This window comes from Siphateles boraxobius, unplaced genomic scaffold, assembly GCF_051911475.1.
Source record: "Siphateles boraxobius isolate OS27281-9 unplaced genomic scaffold, OSU_SipBor_1 46, whole genome shotgun sequence".
NCBI classification, from domain to species: Eukaryota; Metazoa; Chordata; class Actinopteri; order Cypriniformes; family Leuciscidae; genus Siphateles; species Siphateles boraxobius.
The window spans coordinates 18,032,492-18,058,444 of record NW_027509097.1 but is presented as its reverse complement, the minus strand read 5'-3'; the positions used below and the strand labels follow the sequence as shown (position 1 = coordinate 18,058,444).

Genomic DNA, 25,953 nt, shown 5'->3' with positions numbered 1-25,953 from the left:
AGCGTGCCGAGACAACGTTATCGGGAAACACAGCCTTGATTGCTCATGACGTCATGTAGCCGCCATATTGGTATTCCCTCAAATTCTATTGAATTAATAGAAAATCATCTGATTTTAATGAGAAAACATGAACTAACAAGTCATAATTTTTATATTTGAATACTATACATTCTTACAATGAAAACATCTAAACATTTCTGATTATTATCAATGTTGAAAACAGTTGTGCTGATTAATGTTTTTTGTGTAAACCATTGTAACAATTTAAACCATTTATTTTTCCCTCCAGGATTCATTGTTAAATAGACCCTAAACGTGTAAACGGTAGTGAACACTACTGTTCAAAAGTTTGGGGTCAATAAGATTTAAAAAAGGGGAAAAAAAGAAACTCATATTTTTATTCAGCAAGGATGCAATAAAATGACCAAAAGAGAGAGTAAGGATATCTGTATCAAATAAATGCTGGGTTTTTTTAACTTTCTATTCATCAAATAATCCTGAAAAACACAAAAATATGAAGCAGCAAAACTGTTTTCAACACTGATAATAATCATAAATGTTTCTTGAGCATCAAATCATCATATTATAATGATTTCTGAAGGATCATGTGAAGCTGTGATGCAGAAAATTCAGCTTTGATCACAGGAATTAATTGCATTTTACAATATATTCAAATAGAAAACAGTTAACTTAATAAAATAATAATAAGATTATTTCACAATATTATTGTTTTTAATGCTGTCTTGGTGAACGTGAGAAATTTCTTTCAAAACATTAAAAATTGTACTAACACAATTAGTGTGTGTTTGACATTAGTGCATGTTTGAAGTTTTACTTACAAGTCATATGGTTCATAGTGTCTTAGAGATGATGATCAGGAGATCAGGACAGAAACTGCTACGGTGCAGGGCATCAGCATGGAAGATCTAGGAACACAACAAACCATTTGTCACAGAGCCAACAATATTATTATACAATGCCAGGTTTATTAAAAGGAAAAAGGCTACAGCAGAGGGGAAATGCAGAAAAGAGAAAGAATATACAGAAAATAATTTCTTAATTAGGATAACATAATTTGTTTCTAGGTTTGCTTATTCATTTAATATTGCTCATACAGTGTTCACTTACGTTTGGATGTCAAAACCTTCTTAAAATAAATTATACAAATTAAAAATGTAAATTTGAGAAATTGAAAAATAAGAAAATGACAGATGCATGGTTATATAGGTGAAAAATATTGTGAATGTGAAGTTGTGGATATGAAGTTATTTAATGAGCTTCCTCGGTTCACCTGTGTTTCCTACATCTCTGGCAGCAGCTTTGGTGGAGCCGGAGCTTCCCCTCTGTTTTAGAGGGGATAACGTTATTCTGTTGCTGCTGAAATCACAGAACATATTTCATCAATATTTGTTTACCATTGAGCAGCTAGTTTCAGCCAATTTTCAAGCTCCATGTAAGTGACGTAACCGATTTACAGTACGTTTATGTTAAATAAAGTAGCTTACTTCCAAGTAACACCTTTACTAAAACTCTCATCTACACATAAGCGGTGATTAAAAGCCCAAACTTTCATAAACAAAAGCTCAGCCGAGTTAATGTTAACGTTAACCTCTTCTGAAAACGGTTGAGATGCTAACGGACTTTTTCCGAAGACACTAAACCATGTCTATAAAGTAAATATTCAACAAAAGCGTGTCAATAACAAGTAAGAGAAGTGTCAAGAACAGTTGTGTGTATTATTTGTGTGCTTTTAGAGACTAATCTTACCTGAAAGCAGTGAAAACGTCTCGGGTTATGACTATAACCCTTGTTCCCTGAGAAGGGAACGAGACACTGCGTCGAGAATCGACACTTTGGGGACGCTCCCTTAGCGTGCGCCTCTGAAGTAAGAATTAAACTAATCCAATCCTGATTGGTGTTGCGTCGTGATGTAACATGTGACGGCATAACCGGATGCATAAAAGTGACGCTGACACACACACACATCAGCTCCGCGATGAAGCAAGACGCTCTAAGGCCTCGAGGGGCGTGGCAGGACGACGCAGTGTCTCGTTCCCTTCTCAGGGAACAAGGGTTATAGTCATAACCCGAGACGTTCCCTTTCGAGGGAACTCAACACTGCGTCGAGAATCGACACTTTGGGGAACGAATGCCCACTCAGCCACGCACTGAAAACAGGCCTGCCCCGGAGTGAAACTGATTCAGGCACTCAGCTAGGACGAGAACATGTGTGCGCCAAGCGTACTAGGGAGGTGCAGACTATAGAACCTAACAAAAGTGTGTGGGGTAGCCCAACCGGCTGCCTCACAGATCTCCTTGATGGGAACTCCCGAAAGGAGGGCCCTAGAGGACGCCATGCCTCTAGTAGAATGAGCCCTAACGGCCAAAGGTGAAGGGAAATTCCGCACCTTGTAGGCCTACTTATGGTTTGTATAGCCGGGAGCCCCTAATAGGTGATCCAAAACACACTACAGTAGGTCCGACCTCCTCCAAGAAGAGGACATCTCAAGGTAATACTCGGAACTCTGACTGGCAGAGCAAGGAACCTCTCCTTTTCTGCCGACACATGAGGTGGAGGATGAAATACTTGCAGGACCATGGACCTAGCCATGATAAATTGCACTTAAGGCACATAGCTGGGTCTCGGATGCAGGATGGCCTCAACTCCGCCGGGGGCACACCCCAAGCAAACTGGCGATAATGCCAGGGCTTGGAGATCTCCCAGTCTCTTTAAAGAAATAGCTAAGAGAAAGGCTATCTTGAACGTGAGGTCCTAGGCGAAGCCGACTGGAGGTATTCGAAGGGAGCCAGGAATAGCCCTTCGAGAACCACCGCCAGGTCCCAGGAAGGAACCCTGGACCTGACTGTCGGTCTCATCCTCCAATACCATGGAGAAATAGTATGACCAGTTGGTGCCTCCCTAAAGGCCCAACATTTAGTGGTGCATGGAACGCCGCAATGGCAGCCACATACACCCTACGTGTGGAAGGGGAGAGATTCGCAGAGAAACAATCTTGAAGAAACTCCAGAACTGAAGCCATTGGGCAGTTAACTGGGCCTAACTCAAGTTCTCTACACCAAGTAGAAAAATATTTCACTTGAGGCCATATAATCTCCTAGTAGACGGAGCCCTAGAGATAAGTATGGTTTCGACCACCCCAGATGATAGACCAGCATCTAGGTACTGAGCCCCCTCAGAGGCCAGACCCACAATTTCCACAGCTCTGGATGAGGATGGAATATAGTGCCCTCCGCCTGAGACAACAGACCCCTCCTCAGAGGAATCTGCCATGGCGGAGCTATCAGGGGTGAAATTAAGTCTGAAAACCATACTCGGGCTGGCCAAAACAAGGCTATCAGAAGAAGACTGATGCCCTCCTGACGGACCCTCTCCAGGACCCCCGGGAGCAGAGCGATCGGGGGGAAAAGCATACAGGCGAAGCCTCGGCGAGGCCTGTACCATGTCATCCAACCCCAGCGGGGCTGGATGAGTGAGGGAGAACCAAAGTGGACAGTGGGATGGACGTCCCTCGAGACGCAAACAGATCCACTTCCACTGGTCCAAACCTCTGCCATATGAACTCCACCACCTCTGGATGGAGTCTCCATTCCCCGGGCCTCAGCCCCTGCCTCGACAGGATGTCCGCTCCCTGATTCAGATCCCCCGGGACATATATTGCTCTTATAGATAATATTTTCCCTTGGGGCCATAAAATGATCTGATGCGCCAATCTGGATAGAGGGCGCGATCTGAGTGTCCTTTGTCGGTTTAGATAAGCTACCACTGAGACGTGGTAACCTTTGATGTCTGTGAGGAAGCTCCTCAGAGCCCTGAACACAGCCAACATCTCTAGGCAATTTATATGCCAAGAATGATGATGGTCCTGCCACTGACCCCTGGCAAAGCGGCCGTCCGAGACCACGCCCCAGCCAGCGAGGGAAGCGTCTGTCGAAACAGTTTCCCGGCGACATGACGCCCCTACCACTAGCCCTTGGGACAAGAACCAAGGTTTCTTCCATATTATAGGGAACGAAGGCATCTGCGCGTAACCTTTATTATATGGAACGGATTCCCCTTGGGGAAAAAACCCTTGGCTTTGAGCCACCACTGAAGGGGCCTCATGTGAAACAGGCCCAAAGGAATTATGTTGGATGCCGCTGTTATGAGGCCCAGCAGTCTTTGAAATTGCTTTACAGTGATGGCCTGGCCTCGCTTTATCCCGGACACCATGGCCAGGATGGATTCGATACGAGCGGGAGACATACGTGCCCGCATCGTAACCGAATTCTATACCACGCCCAGAAGAGTAGTCTTCTGAGCTGGGTCCAACACATTTTTCTTAGTGTTGAGCCTCAACCCCCGGTTCTGAATGTGGCCAAGGATGACATCTCGATGCCGAACTTCCATTTCTCGAGACTGGGCCAATATGAGCCAGTCGCCGATGTAATTCAGTATACGGATGCCCTGAAGCCTCAGTGGTGCCAGAGCCGCATCCATACACTTTGTGAACGTGCGGGGAGAGAGTGCTAGGCCGAACGGAAGAACCCGATATTGGTATGCTTCGCCCCCGAAAGCAACCTCAGGAACCTCCTGTGACATGGAAGGATGGAGACATGAAATAAGAGTCTTTTAGATCCATCGTGACAAACCAGTCCTCGGATCTGATATGGCTCACGATAATGGGAATAGTAAGCATTTTGAACCTGAATCTCCTCAAAGAACGATTCAAAAGCCCTAGATCTAAAATTGGCCTCAGTCCGCCATCCTTCTTTGGAACTATAAAGTACCGGCTGTAAAACCCGGACTCCCTGTCTGGTAGGGGTGGGGGAAAAAATCGATTCTTAGATGCATCGCGATGCGGACGTGGACGATTCTGAATCGATTCACAAATGTCAAAAATCGATAAAAAAAAAAAAAAATTTTTTTTTTTTTAGATATGTAGCCTATTTATAATGACGTAATATTGACGGAACGCAAAAGACGGAACTCTGAAGCGCGGAAGTGCAGTGCCCGGACCGTCTGTCTGTGGCGTGCGCACATAACAGAGACGCGATGGCTGAGCGCGAAATCCAAACACCCTCCTCGTTAAAAGCTGACGTGTGGAAATATTTTGGCTTCTATGAAGTTGAAGGGGGAAAGGAGCTGGACAAGAGCCACACTAGTTGTAAGCTTTGTAGAATAAAACTAAAATATTTCGGCAACACGACAAATATGAGAAGCCATATGACACGTTTCCACCCAGAGGAGGAAAAACACTCGGCTGTACCAGAGCCGTTTCTCTCTATGGCTCTGGGCTGTACCGGTGTTCAGACGATTTCTGCTGCCTTGTCGAAAAATGCTACCCAAACACGAATCGATCATAGATAATGTTGATTCATTCTCTATTGTTTCCATAATGGTGTAAATCTCACAATATTATAACATCGTTATTTCATTTTAATCAGGGTAAGTGTATGGGGAGCATATTTGGATATTTTAAATGAACTAGCAATTATCACATTTGATATAACAAGTAAAAATGATATTATTATATGAAATAAAATTATAATAAAATTCGAAGTTAAGAGTACAGTATAATGTACTGTTTTTATTTTTAAAACGGTGTGAAAAGTAAAAATTATCATCAAATATTCATCTTTGACCTGTCAAAGTTTCTTACAAGTATCCACAGCAAGGATGCATAGATTTATGGGCGTGGTAAGCAGAAGAAAAATGAGTCTGCACATGCGCATAACCAGTAAGTAGCACATCTCGATGGGTAGCATGAATCGTCAGAACACCTGTTGTTGTTATATTATTAATTTACTACAAGTATGCTGCTAGTTCAGGCACACATTTATTTTCCTGTTGGTTCTTTGCAATGTTAATAAAATATATTGTACGTTAATTCTTTATGGGTCATTACTTTGTACTTTTAAAGCAAAGTATTTATATTCACACACACACACACACACAAAAGATTCAGATAATCGATAATCGCTTTTGAATCGAATCGCAGGCCTCTGAATCGTAATCGAATTAAATCGTGAGGGGCCTAGAGATTCCCACCCCTACTGTCTGGTAAGGGAACACATTCTATGGCCCCTTAATTCCAGTAGAGTCTGTACCTCTTGTTCCATACCCCGAGCCTGTTCTGGAATCACTGCAGTCGGTACCACCCCAGCAAACTAGGGAGGTCGGTGACCGAACTGCAATCTGTACCCATAGAGATATATTCGGAAGGCGTTGCCATTCTTCTACAAAATCTACTAAGGGAACCAGCCCCTCGAGACTGGCCTCGGGTGTTTTCCGAGCACCATTCTCGACTTCCTGAAGCGGAGGACCGGCAGGATAAAAGTCGATACAGATTTTGTGACCATAGTCGGTGCCCTGTTGCAAGCTTTTGGGGTCCTACCCTCAGAGGTCCTACAATTAGGACTTCTTCGCCTGAAGGACGGCCCTCAGGTCACCCTTCTGGCTGGAGGACTTCGGTTGAGAGTGCTTCCTCTGTTTGCCATACTCCCGCAGGAGGGCCTCTAGAGGTAACGCTCTCTTTTTTTTTTTTTTTTGCTTCTTGAAACCTGTCAACGACTGTAGGGACAGCGTTGGAAAACAGGCCAGAAGGAGATAGCGGAGCGGCCAACAGGAAATATTTGCCTCACTTAGATCTTTAAGAAGATCGGCCTGGTACGCCTGCAAAATCGTCCTAGAGTGCAGGCACGCACCAGCCTGACCTTTTCTTTTCTAAATATTTTACCAAAGGAACCAGGCTCTCGAGCCTGGCTTCGGGTATTAATCGGGATTCGTTCTCGACCCCCTGAAGCGGGTTTCCGGAAGGGCTGGACCGAAAAAGATTCTCGATTGGCGAACGCGAATGCTGCCTGGCCGCAAAAATGTGCAGCCTGCGTTTGTCCCGAAACGTTTTTAACGGCGGAAGAGCAACATCGATTTCCTGCACCATATAAGCCCAGCCAACCAGTGCAGAGGTGTCCCTGCACGGTTTGTTGGGCAGCGCCGGGTCTTAAAGTGAAGATGCCGGATCAGGAGAAAGATAGCACGCTAAAGCTTCCTCCATCTGCGGCAACTTGCCATAACCCGACTCTCTCGCACCAACCACATTCGAATAAACATATAATGAATGTGGTGAGATACCTAAAGAATGGGGTTTTTCCCAGGATCTACACATATATATTTATATTTTTATAAAGATCTGGGAAAAACAGTAAGCCCCGGCTCTGAGGTTGTGAACGGTGCTGCAGTAATCTCTCGTCTAGTTCATTTTGACGGGGATCATCCTGCTTATTTTGTGGCCAGCTCATATATTTTATATATATAAATATATTTATTTATATATTTATTTAGTCTGGCCACCGCACGCATCACAACCTCCACGAGCTCTACATAAGCAGAAACATAAGCCGGCGAGTGTGACTCATGTTGCTCGTTCCCGATGCTGAGCACATCTACTTCCTTATAAACAGATAGCTCGAGCACTGGGCACTCGTCACGGGCAGAAGAAGCCGCATCGCGGGCTTCTGCGTCGTGAACGAGTGTCATAGAATCTGCGGATGATGAGAGAAAAGGTGCCTCAGCAGTCTCGTTCTCATCCGCGAGATCCTTCTGCGATCTCCACGATCTAAGCCGTCGCGCCGCCTCAATGGACGCGGGACCCGAACCGCGGGGATCGTGAGCCTGGCCATCATCAGGAAATAATATAGCCAAGCGGGAGCGCAGCACTCTAATAGGAAGTGCTTCACAGTGTGCACAGGCAGCCCTCTCGAGAGCTGACAGTGCGTGCCGCGCCCCTAAACAATACACACACACACAGCTGATGCGGGTCCCCACCCGTGGCATATATATTATCTTGGGCAGGGGTGCACACACTTAGTGTATTGTTCACTCGCCATAATACAGAGCTTTGCACAGACAAACAACACCAAATAAGACAGACAGTTTCACAGAGAGCGCTTGCTGAAGAGCTAAAGCTGATGTGTGTGTGTGTCAGCGTCACTTTTATGCATCCGGTTATGCCGTCACATGTTACATCACGACGCAACACCAATCAGGATTGGATTAGTTTGATTCTTACTTCAGATGCACACGCTAAGGGAGCGTCCCCAAAGTGTCGATTCTCGACGCAGTGTTGAGTTCCCTCGAAAGGGAACACCAGCGAGAGAGGGAGTTTTGCTGCTTGTCAGTCGCAGTGGTCCCGCGCCGTTTCCAATGGCAACTCTGCGCAGCTCCAGTGTTTGAAAGCGACTCGAAAGTTCACGCGCATTGATTAAACCACGTCAAAGCATGCAGCATTTACAAATATAAATATCTAGAATTAGAACATTACTTAAATAAAACTCTCATAAATATTAAATTATTAATTTTAAAACTAATTTTGGAGATCTATGACCCTTGAAGATGTCATATGAAAAATAGTAGGCCTAGTATGATTTAATTAAATGCATTTATGGTGAGATTACTACATGTCTGTGTTCATTTTGACCACGAACCGTCACTTTAATTCAGCGCGTGCAGCACAGCTGAGCATGTCTGAGATTGAGAGTTTTAAATTGTGCAGCCTACAGCTCTACTACGTCTAAAAAGACCAGTCATTTCTCATATTTATATCACATCCTTTATCAAAATGGTTAATTATAAAATACATTGTTGCTTGAATGCTAAGAGATGGACCCGCGCAAACATCGGCCTCCCGTATGGTGGGCGGACCCAAAGCCGCTGTAACGGAGCTGCGGAATAGAGCACTGACTGACAGGAGATCTGCCGATGCCTGGCCGATGTTATAGGGAGGGAGGCCGACGCTCGATGTTTGGACGACGTCGGCCAGACGTACGTGTGCTATCTGGGTAAGTAAAGGACATGCTATATCAGATAATTGGGAATGTTGGACAATATATAACAGCAATAGAATAGCTTTACAGTCAACAATTTTTTTTTTTTTTTTGATAGTAGCTACTGCAATTTTTTTTTTGCAGTAGCTACTATCTTATATTAATGACCGTTAAAGCAAGACTATGTAAACAAAAAAACACAGCCACTGTCCATCATCATGATCATCACCACTATAAGATCATCATGTTTGTAGCATGATCCAGGGGATTACCCATACAGAAATGTAATATATGTCAATATTAAGTAAATTACATATATAGCCTAATGTCAGTGCCCATGTATATCTGCTGCCTATATGAGAATATATGCAAAATTCATATAAAACTCATAGACATATATGGAACAATATAGCAAAAATGTCCGTTTTCATGTAAGTGCCATATATTTTCCCGTATATGCACATAAATGTTAAATATGTAGCCTAAGACGCATATATGTACTTATTTCAATGCATCAGTATCACATGCATGTATGTTTACTTGCATTTATTAAATATGTGGGAATCAAATATGTATGTCACAAATTTTTACTTAATGTTTTCCATATATGCGAGAAATACTCTACTCTGTAATATAAGATATATGGTATCATATATACAGATTAACTCAAATATTTTCTTCACATGTTTGGACACATAAATGTTCATATATGTTGCAGGCATAGGCTATATTGTGTTCTCAGATAAGTCAAATATATGTATAGATATATGTCATGCTATTTAAAATATAACATATATGGCCATATATTACATTTTTTGTATGGGTAAAAAGTACAAAATAAATTTCAGGCCTAGTGGAGTTGGTAACTAATAATAGTAATAAATCTTTAAAGTTGCATAAAATGGAAATGCTCAATAAAATAAGAAAAAACTACCTCAAATCAAATGTGTATTTAATGATTGGATTAACTGTTATCTGTGCTGTTGTCCAGTGACTCCAGTTGGATTTTTCACACCAAAATGGCTGCCGCGCTACCGAAGCGCCACCTAGTGGCTGTTACCAAAAACGCATCAGAGTTTCGGCTCTTGTTCTTCTATACTCTTTGACAAAGCTGAGCAACGTGTTGTTGCTGGTGACAACCAATTATTGTATATTATGTACATCAAAGCGATACCAAAGAGTATAGAACAACTATTTTTAGAGGCTTCTGGACCCTCTTGACCTCTGGTCCTGGTAAGCCTGTTCATTTATCCACCCCTGCCTACCTCAGTTACCCTTTATACAGAAAATGTATGGTTTAGCTGGTGGAATCAACGGTTCCTTAATGGTGTCAATAATATGAATGAAAACATGTCCCACCATCCAACATACTTTGTGTATCACATTACAATATATCATTTGATGCATTGAAGACTTCAGATGATTGGCTAACCCACAAGGTGAATGGAAAGACAAACAGAACTAAAGGTATACTTAGATTTATATGAACACAGCTTTTAACAAAAATAAATAATAATTAAAATAAATAAAAACAGCATGGCAGCATGTTAGGGTGGAAACCATTGAAAGTGTGTAACGTGGCTCCTCCTCATCTAAAGTAGTCACATCCGCAAGCAGGATGGCTGTGCCTGCAACGGCAAACTTGACATCTCATAGCAGGTATTTAACTCATTGAATTACAGACCAATGTGTGACATTACACATGGTTGGCACCTGGTGAGAACTGGCAGGCCGGCTCCCATGTCTCCTCCCAGATTTTTCCAATGTAAGTATCATAAAAAATAACATTAGAACAGTGAAAAACAGGAGCCATTTTAACAATAGTTTCACAGCATAAATATTTTTAAAAAAATATTGTACGGTCTTGTATTTCATTGTTTTTATAAAACCTATACATATATAGTTCTTGATGAAATGTAACAGATAAACATCAGCCACTCTCATAGATAAAATCATAGAAAGTCAATAGCTGATAGTCAACAATGATGATCTTGGCCGATACTGATGTTCTGCCAATATATTGGTGAATGTCTACTTCCTACATAGACATTACACAGGGGGAATTATGCATAGAACTGAAAAGAGCAAGTGGCTAAATCCTGTAGACAATATTTGACACTGCATTTAATCCACCCTATACCAACAGTGCAATTAATATACAGGTGGGTCTACAATAACAATATTGTGCAATATTTCAAGCAATTTTTGTTGATTTAATCTTGATTACAGCTCATGAAAACCAAAAAAATCCATCAACTCACTATATTATAATAAAGAGGAATACAGAAATCTCGACCTTTTGAAAATAAATGAACAAATCTGACTTATCAAAAATTGTTAATGCATACACTCTATACTTGGTGTGGCTGCTTTTGCACAAATTACTGCATCAGTGTGGTGTGGTGTGGAGGCCATCAGTGTATGGCATTGCTGATGTGTTATAAAAGCCCATGTTGCTTTGATAGTGACCTTGAAGTTGTCTGTAATGTTGGGTTTGGTTTCTATCATTGTCCTCTCTATGGGGTTCAGGTGAGACGAGTTAAGCACAGCAATACCATGCTAAGCAACCCAGTTACTAGCAGTTTTGGCACTGTGGCAAGGGCAGAGTCCTGCTGGAAAAGGATATCAGCATGTACATAAAGCTCGTCAGCAGATGGAACCATGCTCTAAAATCTCCAGGTAGAAGGCTGCATTGACGCTGGACCTAAAACCTAGTGGACATGACAATTCTCTCAACGCTGCTTTTTGGTTGCAAAATTTTTAGACCCACCTGTACATTTAAAGTTTTGTGTGCTACAATATAAATTTCAACCTTTATCCACTAGGAGATGGTAAAATCTCCATCCTACTGCCTAGCCTAAAAGTTATTGAAGCAGATTGTGAACAGTGATAGGTGGGGATAAGCTACCTGGGCTGCCCACTGATGTGTGTGTGAATTCATCTCTCCTCAAGTGTGTATTGCTCATTGCTTTACTCCTAAAGTGTGCGTGTTCAGTACTGAAAGGTATGCATGCGAGGACAAACTCCTTTGTGTATCAGACTGGCCACTGAAAATTACTCAGTATTAACTACGGTAATTGACTGCACTTAAATTCACCTAAAGATTTCTGTATTTCATGAATAATGATTACTAAAAGGAGAAATTCATACATAGTGTGCTAAGACCACAGTTAACTTACACTTTCGTTTTTTTGGGGGGGTGGGGGGGGGGGTTGTTGCTTCACAGGGAGAGAGACAGGGTGTAAATCTAAAATGTCTCCTTTTCCTGGGCCTGAGCCTGGGCCTGAGGGTGTGGCTCGGGCAGGGACCGAGGGTGTGGCTCGGGCAGGGACCGAGGGTGTGGCTCGTGGAGGGCCTGAGGGTGTGGCTCGGGCAATGTCGTCGTGGAGTTCCCTACAATATTGCATGTGAATGTTAATTTTCAATATTTCACCATCATAAAAAAAACAGGCATGACTTAAATTACACAAATCCTACCTTCTTTGATAAATACAAAATTGTAGGCCTTTCTCATGGTGGCCACAATTTTTAGGTTGTCCTCAGTGTGTAGCAGATGGGTCACCACATCAGACACCCACTCTCCAGAGGCCTTATCTTTCTTTGCGAAAAATAGAATTGGGACATAGCCCAATGCACTTAGTTTTTTCACCTGTAATAAAAAAATGCAGACAGCAAACATTAGTTATTCCCACTGCATTACTTTCCACCCTATTGGAAAAAAAAAATTGAATTCTGGGGTCCTTCATTTCAGTGTCACACTCAGGGTCTTCGGGACCAAATGGTCCGGAAGGGTTTGATTCATATTTATTAAAAGAAAATCATATATTTTTTTTTTACTTGTTTTTATAATTTTTTTTCTTTTCTTTTTTGGTGTTTTGAGATGATTTAAGATTTATAATTAATATTTATGCAATAAATATGACCCATTTTCCCCCCATTGAATATAATAGAAAATAAAAAATTGTAAAATAGTTTTTTTTTTTTTTTAAAGCTGTATTTCATTTTAGAGTCAAGCCTAGACCTCATAAAAGCAATTTTTGAAATTAGATGGATGCCATCTGGTGGACAAACTGAGCATTTTAAAAATGCAAAACACATATGAAATCTGAATTTATTCGTTTGTTTATGTATAAAAGTGTGTTTGTGTGTGTGTGTGTGTGTGTGTGTGTGTGTGTGTGTGTGTGTGTGTGTGTGTGTGTGTGTGTGTGTGTGTGTGTGTGTGTGTGTGTGTGTGTGTGTGTGTGTGTGTGTGTGTGTGTGTGTGTGTGCGCGTGTGCGCGTGTGTGTGTGTGTGTGTGTGTGTGTGTGTGTGTGTGTTGTGTGTGTGTGTGTGTGTGTGTGTGTGTGTGTGTGTGTGTGTGTGTGTGTGTGTGTGTGTGTGTGTGTGTGTGTGTGTGTGTGTGTGTGTGGATGTGTCTGTTTTACACTCTTGATGTTTTATAGATTCACCCCTTCACTGTTGTGTGCTTTTTTTCTGGATCGTGGCTGATTTGTAGATTGTACGCACAAAAAACTATTCAAATCCTGTCCCCAATTTTTGGGGGTGTTCATATACCAAGTACCAACAAAGTCACCAAATTTCGGACCATTCTGATGAAGCTATGATTTTACACATTTTTTTATTTAAATTCTTCGGGACCATTTGGTCCGAAGAACCCCAGAGGGTTAAATACATTAGTGCTACTGTTTCTAATATACAGGTTAGGTACACAACTTACATGACCAACCTTAACAGCTTTTCCCCTTAGAAACAACATTACATGATGTTTTATTAACAAAGTTCGGGAGGAGCACGTTCAGATAATTAAACCTAATTAAACACATGTGGAGCACATTCAGATAATCAAACCTAATTAGACACGAGTGGAGCAAGCTCTGCTAATCAATCCAATCAACGAGTAGAGGTGTGTATATAACAACAAGCTTACCTTTGAACGTTGACAGAGGTAAGCATCCCTCCACCACCCCATCTCCTCACTTTTAGCCTCACCTAAATACTTTTATAACAATGGGGAAAATACTCTGGGTTTGGCCAAAAATCCCGAGCTCGGAGAACTCCCCCGGACTGCACGCCAAATACTCATCATTTTTACTCTGTTAAATTGATGTAAGCGTGAACTCGTGAAATATGTACTCTATACCAGTGGTTCTCAAAGTGGATTTGCTTTGAATGAGAAAGTGGTGCTTAATCGTTAAGAAATGCTTATCAATGACGATGTAATGATCTAGAATTATACATATAAAATCTTGATTATGAATGCACTAATAAATTAAAACATTAACATTGAACTTTTTTGTGATTATGATTAATCAAGTCAACCTGTTGTGAATCACTTGAATCACTTCACTCAAGTCATGATGAACCATTCTTCCTGCTGCTTAGCTTGGCTTATTTGCCTTTAATTCAATTCAATTCAATTCAAATTTATTTGTATAGCGCTTTTCACAATACACATTGTCTCAAAGCAGCTTTACAGAAATTGCATTTCGGAAATGTACATAGAAAAATACAGTTAGTTAATCAAGTATTAATTTATGGCATAACATATCGCCGGCTTTGAGTCGTCTCTTCACAGGCGTCGAGTCGTCTCTTCACAGGCGTTGGGGCATCTGAAGTCTCCGTGAGAGGCTGGATACAAACTTTAAGATAGCTGATGAACATGGATAAATGTTTGAGTCAGTCCACATCATTAAGAGATTCAAAATCCAAAGTTGACTAAAGACCAAGTTAGTACACACCAGCTAGAAAACACGGAATAGCCCGGACACAACTTAAGAGAATAAAAATGGCATCAAAGTATACAAATGGTAGCAAGCATATGCTTAATTGTTTTGATTATGAGGGGGTCCTTGGAAATTGTTCTCCCACACAAAGGGTCCTTGGCACAAACAGTTTGAGAACCCCTGCTATACAACCAATATTCATCTAATGTTGTGCTGGATGCTGATGGTCAACTAGTTAGCAATCTGGGTTTCTAAAGGGAACACTAAAAGTCCTGACACCCTTCAAAAATAATTATATTGATTTGACACACACAAAACAAAATATGATAAAAAAATACATTTTGACTGCACTACCTCTTTATGGCCACCTATCCACCTAATCCAAACACTCTCCTCCCCCCCTTGGTCGGTCTACCTGTCTCTGCCCACGGCAAATGTAGATTGGGGGACTAACAGAAACACTCATTTGGGAATGCCACCAACGGACATAAAATAGCCAGCTGCACTACAGAACCTGGTCTCGGTCCTACTCCAATAGGTATGGTCGAATCCTTTCCACTTTTAACGCGACATTAATCTCCCCTGTAGTAATTCAAATACTTTTTTAAGTTGTGTCTTTGAAATAGGACACCTGGAATATGGCCTTGCTTTTAACAACACATATGTTGCACACAGCATGGCTTTCACACATGTTCTGAGTTATTTTGCCACATCATCATGCACTTTCTCTAAAATTAACACAGCGCAAGGCACTATAACTGTGAGATGCAATATTCACATGCTAGGGGTGGTAGTGCAAGGTAGGAGCATGTTATCTACTAACATAATCATGCAAGACTGTCTTTAATAGTGACTCTGGGTCTGAATTCTGTGATCTGCCTTAAGCAGAGACAGAAACTTCAGTAACACGCATACTGAAGTACCTGTGTGGTACTAAAGCAAGGTTATATTTGCAATGTAGCCGGTTGTATATGTAAACAAATGTACATGAGTGCCTGGTCAGAAAGAAAGTCTATTCTATGCATGTCAAGCAAATTACAAATTAATTAAAATAATATGTTACACCAATGCCATCTATGACTACCTCAAATTCATTCACTGACAGATTAAACTTATTTTTGTAAAATGAGGCCCTTGCCCTATAACAAAATATTAATGAAAGTGAAACAAATCATATTGCTTAATGAAATATGAGCATTTCTACTTACTGCAATATGGGCAGAGTCCACCACTCTTCCCGCATTTCTGTTTTTTAGGACCCTTTCCTCCCACTTCCTGTCCAGGATCACTTTTTTGGCCGCTACTTTCTTTTTTTGGGAAATGGCTGCGAAACAAGAGCTGCAGGTTTTGCGGCTCACCTGTGTTGGTAAAAGTATACCAAAGTGAGACATCAGATCCACAGTCACAGAGAAGAAGTAGAATCAATATACAGTTTAATTTGGCTGTATACACGAAAGAGAGGAACACACGAAGCACAATGCAATTCAGAAATATGCGTCTCTAGATTGACACAGGATTATTATTATTATTATTATCATACAGTGAAAGTGGCAGATGTAGGAGACACCCAGGCTAAATCAATGTTGCCTATGGCATTTGGTGAAAAAACAAGCAAACAAAATTGATATCAACCAGACGCCTTTAATTATCACTGTTTTGTAACACAGAACACTTTCATACAGGGTCGTTTAGTAGGAGTATACTTTAGTGTCCAATTGACCTAATAATGAGAAATGTATAACATTTAAAACCACATATTTGAATATTGGACATAATGCTCTATTCGACTTTCCCTCACCTGGTTAGGTGCTTGGCAGGAGGGGCAAGGCCTGAACTTCTTTCGAGACATTTTGAAATCTACACCGTACACACACACACACACACACACACACACAAACACATTTTCTAGAGTGCACTTTAGACGGTGTAAAAAAACAGAACACAACTTGTTGGCATAATTGCTTTCTACCAAAACAATGAGAACGATTGAGCAGCTAACTTTAAGGTTAACTGTTAGCTAATTTAGTGTCACTGTAACAATAACCATGCACTTATATCAGTCTCTATGCCATGTTACATGTTACATATTACATTATTTATGTATATATGAATTGTTTTATTTCATATTGAAAAATGTTGATGAGATACAATGTAGTAATTCATTTGTATTGTTATGGATTTTTAACAATTAGGCAGTTTGCGAAACAAACCAATCTGGCAACACCGTTCTTCATTCTGAACATTTATAATGTTGGCTATGTAATAAAAATCTGACTATCTTACATTCCCCTATGATTGTACCTTACATGATAATAGCTTCGTTTATAGTTAGCTTCTGAACAAGGCTGTATCTCAATACTAGTTCTACTCGATCTTAGCGCTGCGTTCGACACTATAGATCATAAAATACTCTTGGATCGACTACAAAACTACACTGGTGTTCAGGGACAGGCATTAAGCTGGTTTAGATCGTACTTATCAGACCGTTACCATTTTGTCTGTTTAAATGGGGAAAAATCAAAGATAACGTCAGTAGACTATGGAGTGCCGCAAGGATCGGTGTTAGGCCCTCTGCTATTCTCAATATACATGCTGCCACTTGGTAATATTATAAGAAAACATGGAATTAATTTCCACTGTTATGCTGATGACACTCAATTATATATCTCATCACGACCAGATGAAAACACTAACTTATCTAAATTGACAGAGTGTCTAAATGATATAAAATGCTGGATGACGTGTAATTTCGTGCTATTAAATTCAGATAAAACGGAGGTACTACTTATTGGTCCAAAAAACTACCCACAAAATCCCTTACAATACAACTTTAATTTAGAAGGATGTCCTGTTACTTTATCCACTACAGTAAAAGACCTGGGTGTTATACTAGACCGCAACTTGACTTTCGAAAATCATATTTCATATATTACAAGAACAGCCTTTTTCGACCTTAGAAACATTGCTAAGCTACGTAACATGCTATCTGTTTCTGATGCAGAAAAGTTAGTTCATGCATTCATGACCTCGAGACTAGATTACTGTAATGCTTTATTAGCTGGTTGTCCTGCATCCTCAATAAACAAGCTACAGTTAGTGCAAAATGCAGCCTCTAGAGTTCTTACTAGATCAAGAAAATATGATCATATAACACCTATTTTATCAACTCTACACTTGTTACCTATTAAGTTACGTATCAATTACAAAGTATTCCTACTGACCTATAAAGCCCTAAATGGTTTAGCTCCTGTGTATTTAACAGACCTTCTATCGCCATACAATCCATCGCGCTCTTTAAGATCACTAAATTCGAGGCTTCTGGTCATTCCTAGGATATCTAAGTCCACTAAAGGAGGGAGGGCGTTCTCGCATTTAGCTCCTAAACTCTGGAATAGCCTTCCTGATATTGTTCGAGACTCAGACTCGCTGTCCCAGTTTAAAACTAGATTAAAGACGCATCTCTTTAACCAAGCATTCACTTAATGCTTAACCTTTAATACTACTGCTGAATCGGTTCGAATGCATTAACATTATGAACATCAGCTATGCTAATTATTTCCCATCTGCCTTTCTGCTGTTATCTCGGGACGCTAGTCCCGAGGTAAATAGCGTTCGTCAGCTCCAGTTTGTATCCAGCCTCTCACGGAGACTTCAGATGCCCCAACGCCTGTGAAGAGACGACTCGACGCCTGTGAAGAGACGACTCAAAGCCGGCGATATGTTATGCCATAAATTAATACATGATTAACTAACTGTATTTTTCTATGTACATTTCCGAAATGCACTTTCTGTAAAGCTGCTTTGAGACAATGTATATTGTGAAAAGCGCTATACAAATAAATTTGAATTGAATTGAATTAATATGCGACAAAAATTAATTTGAATTCAATTAACTAACTTTGCTAGCCTGCACATTTGGTGCAGAAAGCTATATTTTTTATAATGTCTTCTATCATTTCTTGTCATAAGAAAGGGCCACCTTACAAATATAAAGTTTCTAAACACAATTTATTGTCCTGATCCAACAGTTTTTGATGTGTAAATGTAAGAATAGTATCCATCTCTATTAATTAACCATTCTACTTACCGAGTGGAAAATCGCAATGGACCTTGGGATCGCTCATACGGTGACGTCAGCGTTATTAATTTAGAGGATTTAATAAAAATAATATTTTTTAAAAAATGATTAATTGAACACAATCGTAGCATATTAAAATCAACAAACCTCCGATAAAAATACGTTATCCACCATGCTCTAGATAAAGCAGTGTCTTACCTATGATAAGAAAACGCTTAAACTGCATACTTGCACGCGCATTGGAGCGTTGTTAAACTCACCTTTTAATTATGTTTTAACTGCAGTTGAGCGTTGCTTTGGTCAAACTTACCTCTGAATGCTGTTTTACCTGCAGTTGATTGTTGTTAAACTCACCGCTGAATGTGGTTGCACACCATGTGCGTTGTTAAACTCACCGCTGTTGAGCGCGATAAACTTTTGAGGGCACTTTGATATCAGATTGCAAGGGTTTTTAAACATCAAACACCAGTTGGAGGGCCAGATAAAAATGATCTGGGTGCCGCAATTTGAATTCGCCCTGGCTTAGATCATTTTGGTAGCCTATTCCTTTTTATTTTTATGTATTGTTGTCTCTACAAACGAGGCAGACAACGGGTTGCGGTGTGGTGATCGACCCAAGACGTCAAATTTCAACGCTGTTGAGTTCTATAGAAGTCTATGGGACTGCCCCGCACGTTGAAAAATGAAGCTGAAGGTAGGTCTATACCCAGTGCGTCAGAAAAGTGACGCCAGGGTCCCTTGACCATACGTCAGACATTTGACGAGTAGGGAGTGAGACTGTGTTGTGAAAATAGAGACTAGAAGATTTTAAGGATTAAATGTTAAAACGGCTTGCCATACGAAAATGAAAGGTTTTAAAAAGAGAGAGATAAGTTTCGCTTTCGTGATAAACTAAAAGTAGATGTGTTGTTCTAAATCACTTTTGATTTTTGTATACGTCATAAACCCATAATGTGTGACAGTACACTATATTGTTCATTTACTGTATTGTCCGGTTGCCGGTTATATTGTTGAATGAATGAATTGTGAAGTAGCCTAGGTAAAGGATGCTAAACAATTTAAATAGCATAGATAGATCTAGTTGTTTGTTTGTTTGTTTGTTTGTTTGTTTGTTTGTTTGTGTGTTTGTCTGTCTGTCTGTCTGTCTGTCTGTCTGTCTGTCTGTCTTTCCATTACACATTTCACAAGCACTGTCCATAGATGTGTGACAACTCCAACTGACGTAGCAAAAATCTTGACTCGTTTCAGCATATGCAGTACCTTGTTATAAACAGCAGGTGGCGGTGTTCTATGGTAAAACTGAAATAACTGTTCCATTGTCTCATTGCTATTCCTGTTGGCTACTCTCCAGAGGTTAAGGTGACGCACGGGACTTTTAAATTCATATTTTCGTAGGATTAATGAATATTTTGCCAGGTTTACAGTACCAAAGTGTGGAATACATATATGAAGTGGGACTGGGCGAGATTTACTCTTTGAGCTGCTATCTAAACAGAATCTGGTAGCTGTGCCATTGACTAATCGTAGCTAAATTCGTCTACAGGTTCTGAATTTTAACTTACTATTTTTGTTTGTTTCGTTATTATGTCAGTTTTGTGATTTATATACACTGTTTTTCCATCCTCGTTTTCAATTATAGCCTACAAATGTTGTAGTAAACCAATTTTTTTTTTTTTTTATGTAGCCTAGTTTTCAGTCTCTACAGCGTTTCAGGATTTTTATATTTATAAATTATGGTTTATTGTTACCTATCTAGTTAATATACAAGCTAAGCAGAGAACCTCTCTGAGATCTTCAGACACACACACACACACACAAGGCTACCACAAGATTTCCTGGAAATTCCAACAGGAAGAACCATTTAGGGCATACAAGGCAAGTAAGAAAGGGGCGGGTCTTTTATACTACAGTATAATAAGCTCCACAGAAGCCATGTGCTGCCATTCAGACACAGAACTGCCAAAGAAATCGAAATGTTTGGACTACAGCACATCTGGGGCTGCATTATGCAGTACGAGGCCATGCTAAGGTCTCCATATTTCCCTGTCCTCTTCTCTTTTACAGTATACATGAGCTTCTGCCTGCCTTTTATCATTCTGGATGCCCTGTCTCCTAGGGTAGCACTGATAAGGAGATACAAGATTCAACAGAAAACCAACGTGTCTTGGACTATGATTTGGAGCTGCCTCGTGCTCTCCCTCTACAACCATGCTGTGTACATCTTCCCGCTGAGCGTCCTGAACTGGTACTGGAGACCCGTCAGCTACCCAGCGATGGCACCTGGGGTCCTGCGAGTCGTCTGGGACCTCGCTGCCTGCTTGCTTCTTTTTGACTTCCAGTACTTTGTATGGCATCTTCTGCATCACAAAGTACCCTGGCTCTACCGCACCTTCCACAAGGTGCATCACAAATACACGTCCACCTTCGCCCTGGCCACTGAGTACTCAGGAGCTTGGGAGACTCTGTCTTTGGGTTTCTTCGCTGCAGTGAATCCCATGTTACTGGGGGTTCATCCTATGACAGAGATGCTTTTCCATATGCTGAACATGTGGTTGTCAGTTGAGGACCACTGTGGCTATGACCTGCCATGGGCGACACACAGACTGGTGCCTTTTGGACTATATGGAGGAGCTCCACACCATGATGTCCACCATCAGAGGTTCAAGTCCAACTACGCTCCATACTTCACTCACTGGGACAAGCTCTTTGGGACACTGCACTCTGAATGATCTGAACAACTGGAACAAGCTACATGAACTGATTTCATTTGTCTTTTTTGTAAAAAGTGCATTATCATTCTATGAATGAATACCATTGACTCTAAAACTGTTATAAAAGTTGCTTTATAGTTTGTGTTAAATTAATGAAATTGTCTATTTATTGAACATCTGTATTTAAGTGTGACTGTAAGAAAAATTATAAGAGATATGAAAATGCTATGTGTAAGGACTATATGACACATTTGTTAACCTCAACCTGCTTTTTATTTATTTGTATTATTTTTTATAGGCCTGTTTTGATACTAAATGTTTTGGATCATGAAATATGTGTGGAACATGAAGAACAGATTATATGAAACTAACGGCAATAAAACTATGAATTAAATACTAAAAATACAGTGTTTGTGTTTAATTTTGCATAGTAAGAATACTTTAATAAAAATGTTTATAGCGCAGTTCTATGAGTAAAGTCTGAATGAAGGGATAATATAGATAATAAAGGGAAGAGACGTTAGAATACTTTAACTCAACATTAAAATAACATGGTATTAATAACTTTAAGACATCATAGTCCTAAAAATTGTGAAAAAAATAATAGCCTAAATAACAAAAACAAGAAATATTTTATCAGATTCCATACATTCTAATTTTGCTACAAAAAATTCCCAGTGCCTTTATGCAAAGGTACATATCTTAAAAGACTAAATGGAACTTTCTGAAATAATAAACATCAGTGACTGAGTCGTAATTTTCCTCACATTAACTCCAGATCCCGCTCATATCCCTAGAGGGGGGAACGTACATCCTGAAAAAGACAATGGAGAATTTCCCAAGTCAAGTGAGAATTCCCATAACTTCCATAATTCCCGTCATACACTTGACTTCCAAGCATTTTTTTGCCTTTGATTATTAGGTAGATGGAGTTAATATTTAGTATTTGAACGGGTGATAAATGGATGGCCCCAAACAGTGTTTGAATACCTTTACACACAAAGATTTTTATGTTTAAAGTGTCCAAATACTTTATCTGGGCCTACCTTATACACTCCGTAGAAAGCGTTTCATGTGTGGGAAGAAGACTTTGAATGCCTTAATGAAGCATTCACCAAGAATTTCAGAAGAAATAGCAGGTTTATACAGTATGTACACCTGTCAAGATTCTGATTGTAACACATGTAAACTCTTGATTTCAGTAACTTGAAACAGATCTCAATGCATGTGAACAATTTTGTTGTCATACAAAAGACGCAACAGAACATTACTATAGAAATACAAGCAATATTAGATAGAATTTTGGTGGACCTGTATATGTCATTCAATGAGTTAATGTTAATATGCTATTTGAACTGTTAAAATCTGTTTTAGCTGTAAAATGTTCTATAAATAACATAATGGAAGGACTAAAGTTCATCAGATTAGCCTTTCCAGCATTGGTGGCCAATAATAACAGAGACAGAGCTCGTTTACCAACACAAAGATAAAACACCATTACTGTAACACGCATAAAAGGAAATTAATGCTATCAACATCTAGTGAATAACTTAATAAAACAGAATATGTTTTATAAAAAATACCCTGACGAACATAAATTATAAAAAATAAAAAAACAAAGGCTTTTTTAAATTCTTCTAAATAAATGGGATGTCATGCACAGAATTTCTTGGAATGCCCCTTTCCCCATGAATGAGGGGGTTTCATACTTTTTACTTTTAACAATATCAACAATATTTTACTGTAAATATATTGCCTTCTATAATATACTACAGATGCATAAGTGCTAACAAACATTTTGATAAGGTATACATTATTTTTAATTTGAAGGCCCTTAAAGTGTAGTTTATCGCTAATTATTTTCAATACACAACAACATTCAAAAATCAATAAAACGTACAATAGAATACATGGTTTGAAATAGTATTTTTATATAGGTATACTGCAATGAATTATGAATAGGCCTACCCAATAAAAAAAAGTCTACAACATAAAAGAATATAAATAACTAGCCCTATGTCTGGTCTGATATCTGTATCTGTATATACCCAGGTGTGTGGTTTTCAGACGTATGGGGTACTCCGACGTGAGGTCACACATCCTTTTTAGAAGACAAAACCCCAAGCTTTATGAAAAAAAAGATAAAATCAGTCCTGATGACTTATCAGAGAATGTGCAACTGTAAAATGAATATGCAATATGCGTGTGAAAAGTTTGATGCTTCTAGCACCAGAGAAGCATCAGGACACATTTCAAAATTCAGACAGAAACGGATAACTATTCTTATTCAAAGTGTCCAAAATATGATAAAAGTGAAAGAGGAAAGACAACAAGAAGAAACTGCAAAAATGAGAGTATGCTAAAAATGTAGTTTCTTCTGAGCACAAAACACACATCCTTCTCAATCATGAAACTTGCATAACACTTAGAGAACAAAAGGCTGGACTTTGATCTTGCCTTAGGGGATGCTGAATCAAAACGACATATTGTGCAACGTCCTGTACAAGTACAGACAGACAGAGTTCTGTAAAAATCTGGCTCCTTCTCAAATTTATTTTTAATTTTTTCCAAGCTGTGGATACAAAAAAATGCATTTTAAAGATTTTTTAGATTTTGACATTTAAACATAGCCAACTTTGATTACAACTGCGTTGTGTTTCCTATACATGTATAAACGATGTTAATGTTAACCAAGATTCGTCAGGCAATATTACGTTCAACCCAAGCTAATGTTAAAGCATAGATAATAATCTAAACTCCAGCTAAATGTCCCGTGTCCCTCCCAATTAAAATATTTATTTATGTATTAATGACAGTGCACACATCCTGACAAAGTTTGTAAATACATGAATATGCTATTCGTATGTTATTATAGGTCAGGTTTAAACTGTTCCATCTAAGAAGTCTTTGGCTTGATAAAGGTTGGTGACCCCTAATCTAATGTGTACAGTGATGCTGAAAGAGCAAACATCTCTCACATTTTCCACTGTAAGATAGGGATCGATGATGGGTAATGGGTAGAGATTCCCCTGTATCTGGTTATGTGACTTGCAGAAAATGTCAGAGCAGAATTCTTGAGTATTGGGGTTTTGTTGTGGGCAGGAAACATAACTTAAAGACCTCAGGGGAAAATCTAAACCAAACTCCTACTAAACTGTGGTTTGATCTGATGAGAAAAAACACAAACCAAACAATTTCTACATTAAATATTCGAGGAAAATGAAGGCAGACATAAAACAGCAGTTTTCAGATTGTACAGTGAAGGTAATTTTTTAACAGAAATAAGGTATTTGTGCTCAGACAATAATCAATCGTCTGTGTAATGTCCTTGCGTAAGGGGGTTTCCAGAGTCAGGACCAACTTGCCTCAGGCATTTATGGGCATACAGTAGATAGCCGTGTTTTATTCAGCTTATTTATCAATGATGAAGTAAGCTATTTCCTGTGATTGTGTAAAATATCTGATTTATTAGCCAAAAACCGATACCAGTTAACCAGCAACATATACCGGGCTGTTTTCATACAGCTAAAATAACTGCATGTGGCTGAAACCAGAAGTCTTGCTATTCAAGTTAAAAATGGCCGCATTAGCATGTTAAAAATTAGGTGAATACTGAAATGAGTTTAATTTTTCAGCTAGGGAATGTTCAAGTTCTGTGAGGAGGAGACAATTATCACCACATGTCTGACTGTCAGGTCCTTATTATTGTGAAATGTTGAACTTGTGACGTGAGCAAGGTGAATCATCATGCTTCTGTACAAAAAAATGTAAATCTGCCAAAAGTAATTGAAAGTGCTCAGCACACTCTCTCTCTCTCTTTTTTCCCCCTTTTTTTTTTTTGTGTGCAAATTTCCAGGCTCCCGGACATTTCATTTGCTCTAATTTGGCAGCATATCAGGAACTTAAATCAAGTTCTACAGACAGTTTATTCATTAAAAAAAGATCTTTTGTGGACTGATTGATATAGCCTACAGAGGTATCAACTGTAAAATGTTTAAACATGTTTAATTGTCAAATTGTTCCGATTCTGTGTAATGAAAAACACTTTCACTGAAAACTTTGTTGAGAAACATTTGACCCTTTAAACATTTATGAGTATTGTAAAAGGATGCTTTGAGCCATATCAAAACAGACAGCATTCCTGGGACATGCACATGCAGATGCAATGGATAATGTAGTGTTCAAATTGCACCACAGATGAACCCAGACAATGGCTGCCTGATCCTAAGATATTCACACAAATATCTGAGCCCACTTTATGCAGTTTTCATGCTTAATGAGTACTGTCACAACACAATTCTTTAGTGAAATCTAGGCCTACTAAAACGATGTTATTATAGGATATGAGCCATGCCAAATCTTTAATGAACTCCATACAACAGCTATTCATTGTGAAAGATTAGAGTTTCCCAGGATGCCAACATCGTCATAAATGCGTAGCTGTAAATTCTGTAAGTATCAAGTATGAAACAACATGTTTTAAGGATTGTTTACTTCTATCTCGCAATCATTATTGTATTGCATTATATTGCATTGCATTATACTGTATGTTTTGCTCCCCACAATGAAAAATACAGCGCATTGATCATACAACTAAGAAGTTACATTTCATCTAAA

General features: G+C 39.5%; 1 protein-coding gene across 1 annotated transcript; it reads left to right on the top strand.

Moving 5' to 3' along the window:
* Positions 1–20,544: 20,544 nt before the first annotated feature.
* ch25h (cholesterol 25-hydroxylase) lies at positions 20,545–21,739 on the top strand. Its single transcript, XM_077201185.1, has one exon. The coding sequence runs from the start codon at positions 20,599–20,601 to the stop codon at positions 21,352–21,354; it is 756 nt and encodes a 251-aa protein (XP_077057300.1). The 5' UTR covers positions 20,545–20,598; the 3' UTR covers positions 21,355–21,739.
* Positions 21,740–25,953: the final 4,214 nt, after the last annotated feature.

Excerpts from the sequence above, each read along its gene's own strand:
- ch25h (XM_077201185.1), top strand. The coding sequence starts at position 20,599 with ATGTTTGGACTACAGCACATCTGGGGCTGCATTATGCAGTACGAGGCC.